The 2,090-nt window shown below is 40.9% G+C and overlaps 1 protein-coding gene across 1 annotated transcript; it reads left to right on the top strand.

Moving 5' to 3' along the window:
- Positions 1–601: 601 nt before the first annotated feature.
- LOC128573029 (60S ribosomal protein L23a-like) lies at positions 602–1,087 on the top strand. Its single transcript, XM_053573248.1, has one exon. It carries the CDS (start codon positions 602–604, stop codon positions 1,085–1,087), a length of 486 nt encoding a protein of 161 aa, XP_053429223.1.
- Positions 1,088–2,090: the final 1,003 nt, after the last annotated feature.

The following is a 2,090-nucleotide window of genomic DNA, read 5'->3' as shown; positions in this document are numbered from 1 at the left end:
TCAGTTCCTTCAGCAATGCTATATCCTTTCTATATTCTTCTTATCGTTCATCTCTTATTTGATTCTGTTTTCAAATTTCCTTTTTGTTATTTTCCATTTATTTATCTGCAGTTTCCTGCATTGTTTCCATCATTTCCTTTATTTTTTTCATCATCTATAAATTCCCTTTCTGTCATTTCTAACATTTCTTTATAGGTGATATCCTCTGCAGTAGCTACCTCATGGTCCCTTGGTGTGCGTGGTGAGGTGCACTGGACTGGTTTTTCATGACGCCAGTAGTTTTCTGATGAGTCTTCCTCATGAATGAAATCTTTTACCTGTTTCCTTGTCCTAATTTTCTTTTCACTTTCTCTTACTCTTTAAGTTTCTGTGCCTCTGCACTAGGGTTTCAATGAGTCTTTTTGGTCCAGGACCAGAAGGATGAGAAGATTAAAGAGCAAGACAGGAAAAAAAAAGAGAAAATAGAGAAAGGAGAGTGGGTGGGTAAAAGGAAATATTGACAAAAAGAAGAGTGGCACAGAAAGGCAGAGACAGGAGCAATACAGGTGTAGAGTAGGGTACTTTGACTCAATCTTAAAAACCCCCAACCTCTTTTCACAAGATGGCATGGAAAGGGAAGAAGGAAACTCCTGCCCCTTCCAAAGCTGAAGCCAAAGCAAAGGCATTGAAGGTCAAGAAGGCAGTGCTAAAAGGCATTCACAGCCACAAAAAAAAAAAAAAGAAGAAGAAGAAGATTCGTACACCACCCACCTTCAGGCATCCAAAGACTCTGAGGCTCCAGAGGGTGCCTAAATATCCTTGGAAGAGTATCCCCAGGAGAAACAAGCTTGACCACTATGCCATCGTCAAGTTCCCCCTGACCATTGAGTCTGCTATGAAGAAGATACAGGACAACAACACACCTGTGTTCATTGTGGATGTCAGAGCAAACAAGGTTCAGATCAAACAGGCTGTGAAGAAGCTTTATGACATTGATGTGGCCAAGGTCAACACCCTGAACAGGCCTGATGGTGAGAAGAAGGTATATGTTCAGCTGGCTCCTGAGTTTGATGCTTTGGATGTTGCCAACAAAATTGGGATCATCTAAATCAAGTCCAGTTGGCCAATTCTAAATATATATCTTTTCACTGAAAAAAAAAACAAAAAACTACCTCTGAGGGTGCCAGGTTGGGTGGTTTCCTTGAGGTCAGCAGCTCTTTGCTAGCCCATTCGGACACAGTGCCTACCTCCACAAGTAGACAGGAAAGGCAAAAATGCTATAGATCAAACCATAACAAGCAAACAGAAAACTTTACAGGATAAAATTTGGGGAAAAACTAAATAATAGGGGTAGAAACACTAGCAAAAATGAAGTTCTAATTGTTGAAACAGGTAATAATGGGCAATTATATTTAAACTAAAAAAATGAAGAAAGAAAAGAAAGAGAAAAAAAAGAAAGGAAAAATCTATAGGGAAAATGTTGAAATTAAAAACAAAAAATCCACAAAAAAACAAAAAAGCAAAAAACAAAACCAAAAGAAAAGCTGTATATATATCTTGCTGGATATTGTCTGAACAACAGGTGATCTTCTGGGGTATGAGATATTAATTACAGTGCTGGTACAGCTGTACAAGATGACTGGAGGCCTCTGCTGAATTCTTAAATCTAGCAGGGGGAGACTCTAAATCTCTCCTCTGCCCACTTAAAAGGCACTTTAAACTGCGAATCTTGGCTAAGCAGAAGATTTCCCAGAAAAGCACTTATCACTGGGATCACTTCTGAAGTGGCTATCCTCTTATACAGTGTGCCAAAACCGGTCTCACTCTATGCCCCTGATGGCTAAGGCTGTAAGGTGTATCAGTCCCCACCCTTAGGCTACTCAGTCACTAGATTACTTGCTTCCGCCCAATCCTTGCCCTGCAAACCTGAGGGCAGAGCTTGCTGGGGCAGCTCCATCTGGCTCAGTGGCTCAGTCTTAGGCCCTAGACAACATTTAAAGTTCTCTGCACTCTTTCCCAAGTTCTCCCAAGGTAATTCAACTGCGTGCCAAGTCCAAAAAAACCAAGACAGCTCACAGGTAAGGCCTTTCCAGTTTGCAATCTCACTGCTG

Source organism: Nycticebus coucang, chromosome 20 (assembly GCF_027406575.1).
Source record: "Nycticebus coucang isolate mNycCou1 chromosome 20, mNycCou1.pri, whole genome shotgun sequence".
Lineage (NCBI taxonomy): Eukaryota > Metazoa > Chordata > Mammalia > Primates > Lorisidae > Nycticebus > Nycticebus coucang.
The sequence above is the reverse complement of the archived record's forward strand: the minus strand, read 5'-3'. Positions and strand labels throughout refer to the sequence as shown.

Excerpts from the sequence above, each read along its gene's own strand:
- LOC128573029 (XM_053573248.1), top strand. The coding sequence starts at position 602 with ATGGCATGGAAAGGGAAGAAGGAAACTCCTGCCCCTTCCAAAGCTGAA.